The following is a 14,553-nucleotide window of genomic DNA, read 5'->3' as shown; positions in this document are numbered from 1 at the left end:
TGTTAACTGAGGTGCAATGTTTTCTCCAAACCCTTATCTCACCCTTCCCAAGAGATTTGATCAGGTTGGGCAAGACGCTGCTATAGGAAAGAAATGAGAGATGGAGGGATGGAGAACAGGAAGGGGGCACATCTTTTGGAGAAATTACTATCAAAGAATTGACAAAAGATTGTTTTAAATAGGGTGGGATTTTTGGGGTTTTTTTTTTTTGACTTTGATATATTTTTCAAAAATTGCAGTTACCAAGAAATATAAATTTCTGTTGGAAGTGAAGGGACAGCTTGTACCACCACCACCCCCTTTGCTTAGGTGAAAAGTCTGAACTCACAGAGATGCTGGAAGTCACTCTCTTCTCTCAGCCCCAGCCCTCTCCCTGGGCAATACTGAAATGCCAAAACCTGACCCAGCCCTGACACCCTAACCAGCAGGACAAGACCAGGAGACGTGAGCACTGACTGGCCATGTGACCTTGGTCAGTTTATTTCCACCCTCCGGGCTGCCTCCAGACAGTCCAAAGGCTGCACAAGGAGGTGCCTCCAATGTCCTCCTCCAGGTACCTTTTGTTACAGGAGGAGGGGGCCCCACTACCTGCTTAAACCAGCCTTTGCTTGCCTTTTTTCTATCACCCCAGCTCTGTCTCCTCTTTAGGAAGCCGTTTCAAACAGGTGAGCACCAGAAGGCCAAACCAAAGGTGGTGGTGGTGATAAGGATGTTGATGGTGATGATGCCTCACATCTGTGAAGCACTTCACAATTCCAAGATTCATTACCTCTTCTGATTCTTATTATATCCTTGGGAGGTAGGCAGGTCAAGATGAACAAACAGAAGATGTAAGCAGCCGAGGGGCCTTCCCAAAATAGTGATCAAACACAGTCGGTTAATGGCAGAGCTAGAACTCAAAATCCAGTGGTCCTACCGCAGTTCAGTCCTTTGCAGTCAACTTTTCATTTCAATTCCTTTTTGATTCTCTTCTCAAGATCCTGTTCCACATTCCCCCTCCCTAGTGGACTGGTGGTGCCTGAGCAGGTGCTGCCAGCACTGGTGTGGAGAACATTTAGAACCCTGGTACCTAGCACCCTGCCAGGCACATAGTAAGTGTTCTATATGCACGTTTAGCAACTGTTATTAAATTGTATCCAGTGCATAGCATGGAATAAGTTTGCAGTGAATATTGTTGGGTAATTGGATGAAAGAGTGAACTAGAACCAATAAATACTCCATATGTGGTGGCAGACGGTTGTTTCTCTAGTGAATGAATTAATAAATGACTGGGCAGCGATAATTACCTGTAAATTGAGAAAATTCTTATTATTTTTTCCATTGTCTATCTAAATGCCAAACATCTAGTAGGTCTCAATACATTTTGAGTGAAAGTATCACGAAAGAAATCGTTGAAGGCATTAACGAATAAACTGGTACTAGGGAGTTATCCAGAATAGTAGCAATGGTTATTAACTTTTTCTTTAGGGCCTAGTGTGTGTTAAATATTTGTTGAGTCACCTGAACCAGCGCCAGCCCTTGATCAGAGGTTCCAGAACAGACCCTGGGAACAGAGTTAAACCAGAGTCCCCTTCATCTGGTTTTGTCTTCCCACCACAGGGTGCCTGGAGAGGCAGAAAGAAGCCTGAGCATTGCGTCTCCTTTCCCTCTGCTAACATACCCTTTTGTTGCCTTATGCTCCCCCTACAGGATTATGCAAACCTTGATTCACTTATTGAAATGCAACATTGGCACGGGGCTCCTGGGACTTCCTCTGGCCATGAAAAATGCCGGCTTATTGGTAAGATGGACCTGTGCAACGGGGACCAGGTCTACCCATTTGGGGGAAAGGGTTGGCGGGTCCCTAAGGCCTTAGTACTGTTTATCAATGGGCAATAAGCCTATTGCTTAGGGGGTCACCCTTTGGAATAGGAAATGAGCCTATTGGCATCAATCCACTGGAGCCAACCCAGAGCTAAATGGAGCATGCCTGGAGGAGACAAGCCATTCTTTTTTTTTTTTTTTTTCCAGTTTTATTGAGATATAATTGACATACAGCTTTGTATAAATTTAAGGTGTACCGCATAATGACTTGACATATGTATACTACAAAATGATTGCCACAATAAATTTAGTTAACATCCATATTCCCATATAGTTACAAAAATAGATGTTTTTTCCTTGTGATGAAAACTTTTAGGATCTACTCTCTTTGCAACTCTCAAATATACCATATAGCAGTGTTAACTAAGTCATTGTGTTGTACAATATACCCCCAGTACCTTTTATCTCATAACTGGAAGTTTGTACCTTTTGACCACCTCCATCCAGTTCCCCTTCCCCACCATTGTTCTTAAAGACTCACCATACTCGCATACTGATGCAGGGTCTACTTTGCCACAGTTCTCCCAACTCCCTAGGATTATATCCTTGTTATTTCATTCATTTCTATCCCCTCCAGGCATTTGAGTGTGTGACTCCTGTTTTTGATTGATTGTTTGTGAGAAAGTGGCTTGGAAGATGAGGATAACGAATTCTCTACCAATCCCCTGACACTTCCTGTGCCCTCCCACCTCTGTCTTCTTGCATATGCTGTTACCTCCTCCCTTATTTCTGTCTTTTGAACTCCACCTCCTCTGTAAAATTTGACTGTTTCCGATTAAAATTCCTTCACCTTGTGTTTTTCTAGAACTTATATATACCTAACCTGGAATCCTTCTAGCACTTACAAAGATGAAACATGCTTATTTTTTAAAATACCTATCTTCCTCACTTACCTGAAAGCTCTGAGGGCAGGTACTCTCTAATTCATCTTTATACCTCCCCACAATACCTGCTATAGAGACTGGCACACTGGAAGTCCCAATTTGTGTCCATGGAATTGAATAGATAATTTCCATTTAGTTGAAACTAATTTCTCCTTCTCTCCAGGCCTGCAAAGTGGCCCTCATGTCTAAAAAGGTAACATGGAGACCCTGGCTACTGACATGACTTCCAATCTGAATCAGTTCCAACCCAGAGATGGGACGTTCCCCTTTAGAATTCTCAGGGTTCTAGAACTTCTGAAGAGCATTATTACCACATGGCCCTCAACCAAACTCTCTTTGCCAGTGTGGTCTTTGCTTTTTAATATAACTCTTTTATCCTTTGATTTTGGTTCCTAAGAGTTATTAGGTGATTTCTTTACCCTCCATCTCCCATCAGAACCTGTAATCATGATTCATTTGAGAAATATATATTGAGCACCTACTATTCTTAAGCCCTGGGAATATAGATATAAACAAGACAAAAGAGTCTCTGCTATAGGGAGGCTACATCCTGGTGCAATCTAGTGGTGCTCTTCATCTCTCAAATTTCTTTGTGATATTAGCACAGGTCACATCTATAAAGGCACAGGTGTCCAGCACAAAGAGGATGAGAGAGTCCCTCTTTGCTCTGTGCCGTTGTGATCACATCTGGGAGATAATGATTAATAATGAGCGCTGCTTTTTAATATCATTGCACTTAAAAAAAATGGAGACTGTGAAGAGGAGACTTGTTCATTAGCTTGACTCTAGTCATCGTTTCTCTGTGTATGTATATCAAATCATGTTGTTCACCTTAAATACATACAATTTTTTGTTAAAAAAATAAAAGCGACATGGAAAGTAGACATACGAGAGCAGTGATTCTCAACTGAGGGTAATTTTGCACCCCCCTTACCCAAAGACATTTACAGTGTCTGGAGACATTCTTGGTTGCCACAACTTGGAGAGGAGGGGGAGGGAGTGCTTCTGAAATCCAGTGGGTGGAGGCCAGTGATGCTGCTATATATCCCACAATGTATAGGACAGCCCCCTGCAACAACAAAAAAAATCAGCTGGCCCAAAATATCAGTAGTGCCCCTTTTGATAACTTTGTACTAAAGGAAGGAAGCCAATCCCTAAAAGGAACCTTGGTCTTCAAGCATCTTGGAGGAGGTAAGGGCTGGGATATGAGAAGGAATGAGAGATCTAGAAGCGGAACTAAAGGCCGATGAGGAAAGGCATGGGCTGTCTGGGAGGTAGTGAGCTCTCTGTTACTGGAAGTATTGTAGCACAGGTTGGGCAGCCACTTTGCAGTGATGCCAAGAAGGGTATTCAGGCCAGAGCATCTGGGGGCACAAGGACATTCAGGCAGGGGCTCTCATCCCCAAATCTCTATTATGAGAGGGACCCTAGCACCCAGGCAGGGAGAGGGCCAGGTATGGGAGCAATCCACCTGTGGCTCACTGTGCCCACATCTCCTTTCCCCTCCAGGTCGGTCCTTTCAGCCTGCTTGCCATCGGGATCCTCACTGTGCACTGCATGGTGATCCTGTTGAACTGTGCTCATCGCCTAAGTCAGAGGTGAGAGTCCTGCTTCTCTGTCACTTGGTGCCGGGTTCCATCTCAGGGTGTGCTAAGTTTCCCTGGATCGCTGACCCAATTAGCTGGCCCCCTGTCCAGGCCACCACCCCTGCTCCTCTAGATACTGCAGAGGCGGTGGAGGGAGTGATTAAAATCCCACCTGGGAACTCCTAGGTCTGGACCCAACTCTCCTGCTAACTAGCTGGACAACTTTGCCAAGCTCCTGAACTCTCTGAGCCCAAATATCCCTATCTAGAGAAATCAAAAGGGAAAAAGGATGCAAATCTGCTCCTACATATCCATGAATATGCGAGATACTTAAGATGTCTTTCTTTTCCTCTTAATCTCCCCACCTCCATCTCCCCCCAACTCCAATACATACACCTTCGAAGGGGAATTTTTTCCAGGTAAACCCTTCTTGGGACAAGTTAGTAACAGTAAAAAAACATAGTTAGCAATGAGATGAATAGCTCACAGGGATATTAGGGATATCCCTAATACAGGGATCATTCACTTCAATCCCTAATAAAGTATACATACAACACTCAACGTTTATATATTTAAAACTGTAATGCAAAACAAAATTCCAGAAGGAAAAGACAAATGCAGTGAAAACAAACAATGATGAGAATTTCATATTTATAAACTAGCAATTCATGGTGATTAGCAATTCTTTACAGCCAATAGCCTTATGGCTTTCTGTCCACAGGGCTCAGCTTCTCCCAAGGCAGGCAAATCTAAATATGTCCGCATAGATGTGGAGAAAGTCCTCATGACTCAAAGTAGGGATATTAAATGAAGCTCCTCATAAAGTCAAATTATCATAACCCAAATAGGTGCATCTGGAGTATATATCAATCACACCTAACTCGTGTGGTACTTTCCAGCCCACGAAACACTGTTAAGCGCATTTACTCATTCAGCAATTAAATTTATTGCACAATTACATTGTGCCAGGTACATGGCAAGAGCTTTGCAAGTCTTCTTTTATTTACTCCTTACAGTAAAATTTTATGGTAGGCACTATTTTTCCCGTTTTATAGATGATTAAACTGAAGCTTAGGTGAGTTTAATGCCTCGCTCAAGGTCACACAGCTAGGAAGTGGCAGAGCCAGTATTCTAAGACCTGTCTGACTCTACCCCTTAACCTATCTGCAAATCTTTTTCTTCCCTCAAGCCTGCCAGGACCATTTTATCACCGTGCAGGTTTCCAACATCTCTGTCATTTATGACAACCTTTCCCTGATTTTTGCTTTTGATTATTTGTTTTTCCTTTTTTTTTTTTTTTCTCTAATACAGAGGTTATAGACCCATGGCCTAAGAGCTGACAATGGTTTTCAAATATACTTAGGAGGACTTCTACTGTTTTTTAAAAAATATTTATTTAATTGACTGTGCTGGGTCATAGTTGCAGCAGGGGGGCTCCTCAGTTGCGGTTCATGGGCTCCTTAGTTGTGGCATGTGAACTCCCAGTTACAGCATGCATGTGGGACCCAGTTTCCCGATGAGGGATCTAACCCAGGCCCCCTGCATTGGGAGCACAGAGTCCTAACTACTGTGCCACCAGGGAAGTCCCTTGGTTTTTTGTTTTTCGCCAGCGTTTAAAAACCTGGGGATTTCACATAAAAAAAAGTCTGTACCTTCTTGCCAGTCAGACACTCTGCCACTTCTGCGGCTTCATTCCTTCATCATTCAGCTGGAGCCACATCCTGATCAACCCCTTTTGGAGCAAGACCTGTACCAGAGCCTAGGATACTGTCTCCACTATCCCCTATTCTGTCTCATATCCAGCACTTCTCACCACATTACTGATACCTTTCTGATCCCCATTGCTTTTGAATTTGTAATCCTCAGAGTAATGTATTTGCCAGTCCTATGCAATGTGACCTCGTCTATATTTCATATGCCAAGTGCATTGAGTAATAATAAAAACAGAAGCATCATGCCATGTTCTCAGTGCATCACCATATTCATCTCTTACTGGCTCCTCCCCAAAACCCAGACTGCATGTAAAAAAACTGAAGCCTGGAAGTATCAAGAGACTTGCTCAAGGTCTCCCAGCCATCTAAGGGGGTGTGTTGGGACTTAAACCCTAGTCCCTGACAAGTCTGGGGCCCTTTCCCTCTCCAGGCTACTCCCCTGAGTCATGCAATTAACTCCAGGGACCTGGGCAACTTGCTCCCACTTGCTCTGTTGACAGTCCTCAGCAGGGCCTTCCTGTCCCTTAGGAAGGGCCACCTAGGGAAGGAGGGATGAGGGAAGAGGGATAGGCTGGAACTGGGGTGTCACATCCTACAGGGGTGCTGGGCAGGAGGCTAAAGATTACCTTTGCATGGTGTCTGGTCCGGGGCAAGCATCCCAAATGTTCCAACACCCTCAACAGTGGGAAGAAGGGAATGTAAGTCCAGAAAAGACAGAACCACTGTCTTGGCCATACTCATACCCCATCCCCCTCCCTTCTCCTCCCTCTAACCAGGTGTGCACACCTCACAACTTTCGTATCCTCTCTGCCCTTATTTGCAGACCTAATCAATTCACAGCTACTGTCTACCTAAATAATAATAATAATATCCACTTAAATATTAGTGTTAAAAAAGACAACTACGAAAAAGAGGCAGAATTCTGAAACTTTAAAAGTATACCATTATAAAATATCTCAATAACACTGTTGCTAGAAAATTACCAGAATGTCCCATATTAATATATGAATATATAATAATTACTCACTTCGGAAGTACAGTGTACTTTAAAAAAAAAAATGTTTTAAGTTATTCATTGCTTGTCCTTTCCCTAGACTGCAAAAGACGTTTGTGAACTATGGAGAGGCCATGATGTACAGCCTCGAAACCTGCCCAAACACCTGGCTGAGGACCCACTCAGTGTGGGGAAGGTAGTAGTCATAGATGTCACAGTAGTAGTAGTAATAACAACAACAACAACAATAATAATAATCCTCACCTGTTTTTTCTTTATTTCTAGTAACACAATTTTAAATGAATATGGTCTTGTTGAAAACTATTGAACAATATAGAGAATCTCCTCTGATAGCTCCATCCCCCATCCCACTCTTCACCCAAGAAGTAATCACTGATATCTAGTTAGTAAACATTCCTCTAGACTTTTTCTCTGCGTGTACTTTTTCTCTGTATATATGTGTACAAATGGAAATATATATTTTGTTTTGTATTTTCTTGTATATTAATTGGAATATTTTTTGCAAATTTGCTCTTTCATCTAATAATGTGATTAATTTCTTTCCACATTGGGACATGGAGATTGACCTCATTATTTTGTAAGGCTCACGACGTTCCCCCGTGTAGATGGATCCTGTGGGGTTTTTTTTTGCAGTACGCGGGCCTCTCACTGTCGTGGCCTCTCCCGTTTCGGAGCACAGGCCCCGGACGCGCAGGCTCAGCAGCCACGGCCCACGGACCCCCCAGACCGGGGCACGAACCCGTGCCCCCGCATCGGCAGGCAGACCCCCAACCACTGCGCCACCAGGGAGGCCCAATCCTGTGGTTTTATTTAATCCTTCCCCTAATGGTGAACATTTAGGTTGTAACCCTCGCTGGATAAAAAGTTTATGGTGTACAGAATGCTCTTCTCTGTCTGATCTCCTCTGATCATCTCAATGACCTTGTGAGGTAGGTAGGTGTATCTTTATTGGGAGGAAATATGGTGATAAAGGCTCACAGAGACAGAATAATGTGTCCAAGGTCACAGGCATAGATACTGGTGAAGCAGGGTTTTGACCAAGCACCTAACATGTTAGCCTTTCCCAGCAGAGCCCCTCAGGAGTTAGTCCCTCACCTGCCAAGATCCTTCCTGCAGCTCCTCTCTTGGGAATGTCAGTAGGTCACTGACCTCCCAATCAGGAGTCACTCTGATTGTCAGACAGGAAAGGCACGGGGCAGTAATAATAGAGACCTCGCAATTGTCCATCGTTTCTCACGAAGATTTATCAGCTTCTGATGATACCCTGAATAAAACTTTCAGGCAGGAAGGCTCCTTGGAGATCACTATATCCATGCCCCTTCAAGTGGAGGACAATGAAGACCAGATAGAACAATAAAGCTGCTCAAGTTACCCAGGGATCAGAGCAAGGACTGAAATCCAGAACATTCAGCTCTCATCCACTATACTGTGCCATTTCTCTGGAGGCCCAGCAGCTGAGAAAGAATTGGGAAGCTATTTTATTTAAACGAATGATCTGTAATTTTTAGGATGCTAAGAAATACCTGGGGAGTTTGATTAAAAATTACCTATTCCACATAAGCAACAGTCATCAATTGATGCTCATTGTGAAAGGTCATTGGAAAACTATAAAGCAAGAATACACTGGCATCACCTGACCCCGTGTAGTCATCGACTCATGTCTAGACATGGGACAAGTGGAAACGATGTGTCTTATAATACAGTCGGGAGTACAGAGAACCACCTCTGAAACACCCTTGCCGGAAAGATAAATGAAGAACCTCAGTCTTATCAAACCACTAGATCTAATATCAGTTTACAGGAAACACAGGGGATAGAAGAACAAGATAAATGACATTATGAATTCATCATCTGAATCTAGAAAGTGAAACGTACTACAGGGCAATTTTCTGGTATCTTCAACACCAACCAAAAAAACTAAAGTTGCAAGGGAAAAAATAAATAAGGCAAGGGGAATGTAGCAGATTAAAATACTTGAGACTTAATTACAAAATGCAATGAATAGACTTGTTTAGAAACCAACTGTGAAATAGACATTTTTGAAAAAATTGGAAAAATCTGACTATGGATGGAATATTAAATGATATAAGAAATTATTGTTAGTTTTGTAAGGGGTGATTAAGGACATGATGGTTATATTTTATTTAAATTCTTGCCCATTAAAGCTGCATACTGAATTATTTACAGGTGGAATGACTTGACATCTCCAGTTGGCTTCAAATACACCAACAAAATAAGCTTGTGTGCAGTGGGGGTGAAGGAATAGATGGAAGAGGATTGGCAAAAAGTTAATTGTTGAACCTGGGATGAGCACACGAGGAGTCATTGAATTATTATCATTGTTTTCATGTATGTTTGAAAATCTCAACAATAAAGAGAAAAAACACCCCTATTCTGAAGTCTCATATGACACTGCCAAGCTTCTGACTCAATAGGCTGATAGGAGAGCCAGGACTCTGTATTCTTACCATAAACCTCAGATGATTCTGATGCAATGGTTACTACAACCTGGTCTTGAAAAACATGGATCTAAACCTTAGAACCTAAGTAGGGGAACATATTTTTGTTCTCTTAAAAAATAAATGCAGGGCTTCCCTGGTAGCGCAGTGGTTAAGAATCTGCCTGCCAATGCAGGGGACGTGGGTTCGAGCCCTGGTCCGGGTGAATCCCACATGCCGTGGAGTAACGAAGCCCATGCACCACAACTACTGAGCCCACACGCCTAGAGCCCGTGCTCCACAACAAGAGAAGCCACCGCAATGAGAAGCCCGCGCGCCGCAACTAGAGAAAGCCCGCTCACAGCAAGGAAGACCCAACGCAGCGAAAAATAAATAAATAAAATAAATAAATTTATTAAAGTAAATAAATAAACGCATCTCCAAATATGGGACAATTTAAGAATCCAAAAGAATAACCACAATAACAGAGTTTAATATATTAAATAGAGAATAATTAATTGAATTTACTGTGATAAAAAAAGAGGAAAGGAGAATATATCTTTCTTAGACGTTAGCTAATAAACTTAGATAAAATGACAGAACTAGAAAATCACCACCTTGCAACTACCAGTGAAATAACTGATTCAGCAAGGATCATCAATGAATGTTAAAACCCTTGGGTTGAGGAGGATAGGCTATTCGTGGCATCTCAAAGTTTTTACCTCCAGGTTGCAATGTAGGAAATGTACACTTTCAGTAGAGAGGCCTAGCATTCGCCATCACAGTGGACATCCTGTACCTCCCAATGTGATGACACACAAGTACACAGTATCACCTATGTGTGTGCTTGCTTCTCTGAACCATGAGGAAACAGTCACTTAAGCCCACGATGTGGGACATTCTACAAGACAGATGGCTTAGACTCTTCCCAAAAAGCCAATGCCACGGGAAACAAAAAAGGTGGATATGTACAGGGCAGCTCTACCCGAAAAAAAATACTAAACAAACATAGCCGAATGCCATATATGAAGCGTGATTATATCCTGAATCAAAAAAAATTTTAAAACAGCTATAAAAGATACTTTGGAGAGAATTGGGCTATTTAAAATATAGACTATATATCTGAGTATATTGAAGTTGATTTTCTGGACATCATAGTCCTAAGGGAGGACTATGTTATGGTCTTTAGGGTTGACGTGTTATAATATCTGCAATTAATTTTCAAGTAGTTCTGAAAAAATGCACGTGTGTGTGTGTGTGTGTGTGTGTGTGTGTGTGTGTATGGATAAACACATTCATCCATACATATTTAATGCAGTTAGGGCTAAACTTTAGCAATCAGTATATCTAGTTAAAGAGTATATGGATGTTAATTATACTAGTCTTTCAACTTTTACTGTGGACTTCAAATTTTTCAAAATTAAAAAATGAGGAAATACTAAAAATAATAAAAGAAATAATTGTCTCAAAAAATGCATTTAAAAATAATTTGTTTCTCCCTCTGTCTGCCTCTTGTTTTCCTTCTCAGGTACACTGTCAGCTTTTTATTAATCATCACCCAACTGGGCTTCTGCAGTGTTTATTTTATGTTTATGGCAGACAATTTACAACAGGTAAAGACGCCCCTTCTGGGCAGAGTGGGGGAAAGCAGACCTCCTGCTGCTAGGGTTGCATTAGCAAAATTATAGTTTTTGGATCATGGGAAGAGAGGGCTTCATTTCTACTCCCTAGTCAGACTACACTTGGGAGTTCTTTCAGTCCTGGGAATCACTCTTTAAACGGATCATAGGGAAGCCGAAGCAACATCTGAGGAGTGTAACCAGGATGGAAAGAGAGACTTGCAATCCTGTCCAATCAGAAATAATTGAGAATTTTTAGCCTGAAAAGTGTTGATGAGCTTTTCTTTAGGCAGCTCAAGGTTGTCATGTAGACGACTTAAATTAAGGCAAACAAGTTGCAACATTGCCTTCATTGCATTCCTAACAGGCATTATAAATGAATCACAGCATTCTTTCTTGGTTTCATGGAATAAAGGAAGCATACTTGTTTTCGTGCACTCAAACAGCCAGAACTGTGAAAGGCATTATAGATGGAATATTCAAGCAGACAGATTTTGCTCACTGTTCAGAACTTTCTAACTTTTAGGGCTATCTAAAGTTGAAGAAGATATTCCCGTGTAATCAATTCCTATTCTCTGGATGTATGAAAGAAAACCATTTGGTACGGAAGAAGAGCTTTGGCTAGATAAAAAAAGGACCCTTCAGGCTTGAGATTTGATGATTCTAAGGGTTTCTGGTTGTCACAGTCATGGGTACTATGGTTTAGGGTTACCAGACTTGGCAAATAAAAATATATGACACCCAGTTAAATTGGAATTTCAGATAAGCAGCATATTTTTTTTTTACTACAGGTATGTCCTTATGTAATATTTGGGACATACTTTTACTAAAGTGTTATCTGTTAATTATCTGAAATTGAAACTTAATGTCATCCTGTGTTAATGTGGCACCTCTAACTACACTGCCCTTCCTTGTGTTCCACATCAGATGGTGGAAGAAGCGTACGTGACCTCCAACACCTGCCGACCCAGGAAGATCCTGGTGCTGACCCCCACCCTGGACATTCGTTTCTACATGCTGGCAATCCTGCCCTTTCTGATCCTACTGGTGTTTATCCAGAACCTCAGGGTGCTATCCGTCTTCTCAACACTGGCCAGTATCACCACCCTGTGGAGCATGGCTCTGATCTTTGAGTATATCGTGCAGGTCTGTGCCCAGAACTACCACAGAAGGGGGTCAGCGTCCAGGGCTTCTGAGACCCTTGGGGAGGGTGACTGTTGTCATGGGCAGATGAGAGTGGGGAAGGTGGCCTCCTGCTCTGAGCAGCCCCTGCCAAAGTGATGCCCGTGAACACCTGCCCGTCAAGCTATAAAAGCTAGTCACCATCATCATCATTATCATCACACTGGACAATGGGTCATTCAACAAATAGTTATTGATAGCTTCTATGACGCAGGCATTGTGCAAGGGGTGGGGATTCAGTAGTAAGTAAAATTGATGAGGTGTCTGCTTTCATGGAGGTTACAATCACTTGGGGTAATAAATCTCAATCAAATAACCAACCAAAATTGTAGCAGTGATAGGTTGACAAGGGATACATGGATGATAAAGGAATTCGATTTACTTTGTGCCAAATTCTTTACATAGATTAAATCTTCACAATGATGCTACTTTGGAAGTAATACTACTTTATCCTCAGTCCACAGACAAGAAAACTGATAAACAGAAAGTAATTTTTCCACTAATTACAGTCATTTTGCCTCCCAAGCCCATGCTTTGCTATCATTACAGGCCCTGAAATTTCACCATTATAGGTTCATTTCTTTGAAAGTCTCTGGGGTTGTATTAGTTTCCTGCTGCTGCTGTGACACATTACCATAAATCTGGTGACTTCAAACAGCACAAAATTATCTCAGAGTTCTGGAAGTCTCACTGGGCAGGACTGCATTTCTTTCTGGAGACTTGTGGGGAGAATCTGTTTCTTTGCTTTTTCCGGCTTCTAGAAGCTGCCCTCATGCCTTGGCTCATGGCCCACTTCCCTCTTCAAAACCAGCAATGTCAGGCCAAGTCTTTCTCATGCTGCCATCTCTCTGGTTCTCTCTTCCGATTCTCTCTTCCACTTTTAAAGTCCCTTGTGATTACATTGAATCTACCCATGTAATCCAGGATAACCTCGTTATTTTAAAATTAGTTTCAGGGGAAGTACAAGGCATTATCCACCTGTGCGTCTCACCTCTCAGTTGTCTCCTCAGTTGTCTCCTGCTGCTGCTCACGGCTCACATTCAAGTGCAGTAGCCTCAGTGATGTACGCTGTGATCACACCCATGCTGAACCCCTCCATCTAGTCTGAGAAATAAAGACTTAAAGAGGGGCCTGAAATTGCTCTTTGGAAAGGAAACTATGAAAGGTCCTATTGTCCTAAGGGCAGAAGAAGTGCCTGTGATGGCAGAGCTCAAAGCCTGAGCCCAGTGTTGCCAGTCTTTGATCAGACTGTGGAAGTAGAACTTGCCTCTTCTATTTTTCTTGGAATTTCTACTTTGATTTTGACTCTATACAATTCACGTAACTCACCTTTAAGTTTTGTGATAACTCTGATATCCAAGAGTTTTTCCCTTTGTCATTTTCGTACTCTCCCAATTGTATTCCCAAACTTGGATTTGAAATATCTGGAAATTCCCATTTATCTCAAGGGACGACATGAATCTCTTAGGAATAATTTCTTCTCAAATAAAATATATAATACTGTGAACTAAATAAATAAATAAATAAAATTAGCTTGATTAGCTACCTTAATTCAGTCTGAAAACTTAATTCTCCTTTGCCATGTAATGTAACATATTCAAGGTTCCAGGGATTAGGATGTAGACATTATTCTTCCCACAGGAGTCTATTAAAATAATCATTCCCTCTAGATCTGTGATAGCTACTGTGCCAGCCAGAAGACTTCACGGCTCCGAGAGAAGTGATGGGAAAGAGGTATTAGAGAACTGGGAGACAGAAGACCTAAATTCTTATCTGGGCTGTGCCACTCACTTGCAGAGTGGCCTTGGGCAGTTCCCTTCTTCTCCCTGGGTTCCATTTTCACCACATGTAAAGATGTGGTAAATCAAAATGTAAATATATACAATGTATTCCTTAAGAAGGAATGAAATTCTGCTTTATGCTACAACATGATGAACCTTGAGGACATTATGCTTAGTGAAATAAGCCAGCCACAAAAAGACAAATATTATATGATTTCACTTGTGAGAGGTACCTAGAATAGTCAAATTCATAAAGACAGAAAGTCGAATAGGGATTACCAGTGGGCTGGGTAATAGGGAGTTATTATTTAATGGGTGCAGAGTTTCGGCTGGGGATGATGATAAAGTTCTGGAGATGGAATGTGGTGATGGTTGTACAACAATGTGAAGGCTCTTAATGCCACTGAATTATAAACTTAAAAGTGTTTAAAATGGTAACTTTTATGCCATGTATATTTTACCACAATAAAAAT

General features: G+C 41.8%; 1 protein-coding gene across 1 annotated transcript in view; it reads left to right on the top strand.

The window, feature by feature from the left end:
* The window catches only part of SLC36A3 (solute carrier family 36 member 3), a 47,541-nt gene that overhangs the window by 7,294 nt on the left and 25,694 nt on the right, over nucleotides 1-14,553 (top strand). Inside the window, exons 2-6 of the mRNA XM_022590187.3 lie at nucleotides 1,690-1,780; nucleotides 4,257-4,345; nucleotides 7,140-7,235; nucleotides 11,027-11,111; nucleotides 12,045-12,263. Coding sequence (XP_022445895.1) covers nucleotides 1,690-1,780; nucleotides 4,257-4,345; nucleotides 7,140-7,235; nucleotides 11,027-11,111; nucleotides 12,045-12,263 — 580 coding nt within the window. The remainder of the gene's footprint in view (nucleotides 1-1,689; nucleotides 1,781-4,256; nucleotides 4,346-7,139; nucleotides 7,236-11,026; nucleotides 11,112-12,044; nucleotides 12,264-14,553) is intronic.

This window comes from Delphinapterus leucas, chromosome 3 (assembly GCF_059928025.1).
Source record: "Delphinapterus leucas isolate spDelLeu-1000000601 "Yukka" chromosome 3, BTC_Dleu_Yukka2, whole genome shotgun sequence".
NCBI lineage: Eukaryota > Metazoa > Chordata > Mammalia > Artiodactyla > Monodontidae > Delphinapterus > Delphinapterus leucas.
This window is presented reverse-complemented; position numbering and strand designations above follow the sequence as displayed.